General features: G+C 47.7%; 1 protein-coding gene across 1 annotated transcript in view; it reads right to left on the bottom strand.

Annotated features, from left to right (window-relative positions):
* SPPL3 (signal peptide peptidase like 3) overlaps positions 1-2,315 on the bottom strand; it is a 139,938-nt gene that overhangs the window by 2,785 nt on the left and 134,838 nt on the right. The window contains exons 9-10 of the mRNA XM_008569345.1: positions 1,747-1,946; positions 577-686 (exon numbers count right to left, since the gene is read on the bottom strand). Of these exons, the coding sequence (XP_008567567.1) occupies positions 577-686; positions 1,747-1,946 (310 nt within the window). The remainder of the gene's footprint in view (positions 1-576; positions 687-1,746; positions 1,947-2,315) is intronic.

The following is a 2,315-nucleotide window of genomic DNA, read 5'->3' as shown; positions in this document are numbered from 1 at the left end:
AGTGAAACTTTTTTTTTTTTTGTCTTTTTTCCATGTCCGGCAATGGATCGCAACCCTCAGTGTCGTCCCCGTACCGGACCGGGACCGGCAACGGGATCGCAACCCTCGGTGTTGCCCCTGCGCCTCGCTCAGCCAGTGAGCGGGAACCGGTCTGTATGTGGGATCCGAACCCTCGGCGGGAGCGCTGCTGCGCTTCCCAAGCGGCGCACTAGCGCAGTGCGCCACCGGGCCGGCCCGTCATTTACAAACTTTAATGCAAAGTATTAAAAAAGTTGTTAGATGGCAACAGGGTACTGCTTTTTAGAGAAGCAGAAAGTCTCTACATCAGGGCTCTTGGGATTTCGGTTAATTACTCTGTGACCAGGTGGTATAGTGGTTTAACTCATCAGCATTTTCTACCAGTGGTTGCAAGAATCTGGGAGAGTTTGCTAATGCCAGGTTAGCGCACAAAAAAACCAGTCAAGATCAAGAGCTTAGGGCTTCTGCCAGAACAACCTCCAGCGAAGAGAGTACATACCCAACTACACGGTCAAAGCCAAGTTACTGCTTTCACAGGTTTATAACTGCTTCTCTCACCTTTAAATAGGCCATCGTGAGGAGTGGCAATAAGGTAAATGGCACCAAATAGAGAAGGGCAGGCTGGGCAGCTCGGTGAATGCGAGACGCCACAGTAGCAGTGAGCAGACCTATTTGGAAAGAGAGACATTCATGAGTAACTCCAAGGGGCCATCCCTGAGAGAGGAGAGAGAAACTCTGTCATCTGGCTGCTTCTTGGCAAAGTCCTGAAATTGTATAGATCTAACATGACATATTCCACCCTAGGCTAGGATGTGAAATGCCCAGCTTGAGCAGTAAAAAAAAAAAAAAAAGTGGAACAGCACAGCTTTAAAAAAACCTAGATGTCCAAGGACCCATGACTGACCCAAGTCCCACTTTGTTCAGGTTCCTGGGTTCAAACCCTCCTCTCAGCCCTGAATGTGCCTGGTCGCCCTCTGTCTCCTGTGGTGTGTGGTGCTGGACTTGGAGGCAAAGACCTGGGTTCAAATTCCAGCTCTGTTACTCACAATAGCTATGTAACCCTGGTTCAGGCATTTCACCTCTCTGAGTCTCAGCCTCATCTCTCTAATGGGGATAATACCACTTGGACTGAAATGAGCCTATGTGTGTTAAATGCTATGGAATGAGGCAAGTGCTGATGTCAAGCAGGAGGCACAAAGGTTGGAGAAAAGCTCAATTCCACTCACTCTGTGGTAGCAGTCGCAGTTGCAGACAGCTTACTGCCACTCCTAGCCTAGTTACAATGGTCTCTTCCTGTCTGCCTAGAAGTCAGCTAGCTAGAGAAAAGCTAGCCCTATAGGGACGATCCTAGGTCAGAGGTGACAGAAATGTTAGAACTAATGAAGGCAAATACCTGTGTAATAAAGTAGGAAATAAACATGATATTCATTAAACTCAAGAAGATTTAAGCAGAGACTAATCCCTGAGCATTATGTTGTATGTATCCTTGGCTATGAGGACTAACCATGCTCTTCCTGCAATGTTCTTCAGACATATTGTTGGATAGCGAACTGGGCTATCCAGTATAGAGAGCATTTATCATCTCATGGGCCAGGAAGGTTTCTTTTTGGTTATCTATAATAGCAACCAGAGTTACCATTCTCCTGTTCAGCGCTTGCAGCTAGAAAATCTGACTTAATTCCGAGGGTCAGAGGACAACAAGAGGGGATCATCTGTAGTCTCTCTTACCTACAAAGTATCCGATGAGGGTGCAGTGAAAGTAGGAGACCTTCTGCATGCGCCCAGAGATGTTGGCGGGTCCAGAAGCACCACAGGAGTCACCACTGGCTTGTTTTTTGTAGTTGTCATAGCGAAGGACAAAGCACAACAGGAGACCGGGCATCACAATGTCTCCAATGCCCAACATAGAGAAGTGACTGCCGGTGGAGCTGGAATGTAGTTTCATGTGTTAGGGATGCCATACTCTACAATCCAATTTCTATTCCTTCTGTACAAAGTCTGTCAGATTCTAAGAAGCCAAAGAACTTATCTGAATGACAGATGGAAGTCTCTACTGGTTGAACACTAGTTTTTGAGAGTTTAGAGATTAAAAGCCACAAGAGAGGGCCGGCCCGGTGGCGCACTCGGTAGAGTGCGGTGCTTGGGAGTGTGGCGGCGCTCCCGCCGAGGGTTCGGATCCCATATAGAGACCGGTCCGCTCACTGGTTGAGCGCGGTGCGGGCGTGACACCGAGGGTTGCGATCCCGTTGCCGGTCACGAAAAAAGACAAAAAGAAAAAAAAAAAAAAAAAAAAACCA

The sequence above is a fragment of the Galeopterus variegatus genome, unplaced genomic scaffold (assembly GCF_000696425.1).
Source record: "Galeopterus variegatus unplaced genomic scaffold, G_variegatus-3.0.2 Scaffold487, whole genome shotgun sequence".
In the NCBI taxonomy this organism is placed as follows: Eukaryota; Metazoa; Chordata; class Mammalia; order Dermoptera; family Cynocephalidae; genus Galeopterus; species Galeopterus variegatus.
The sequence above is the reverse complement of the archived record's forward strand: the minus strand, read 5'-3'. Positions and strand labels throughout refer to the sequence as shown.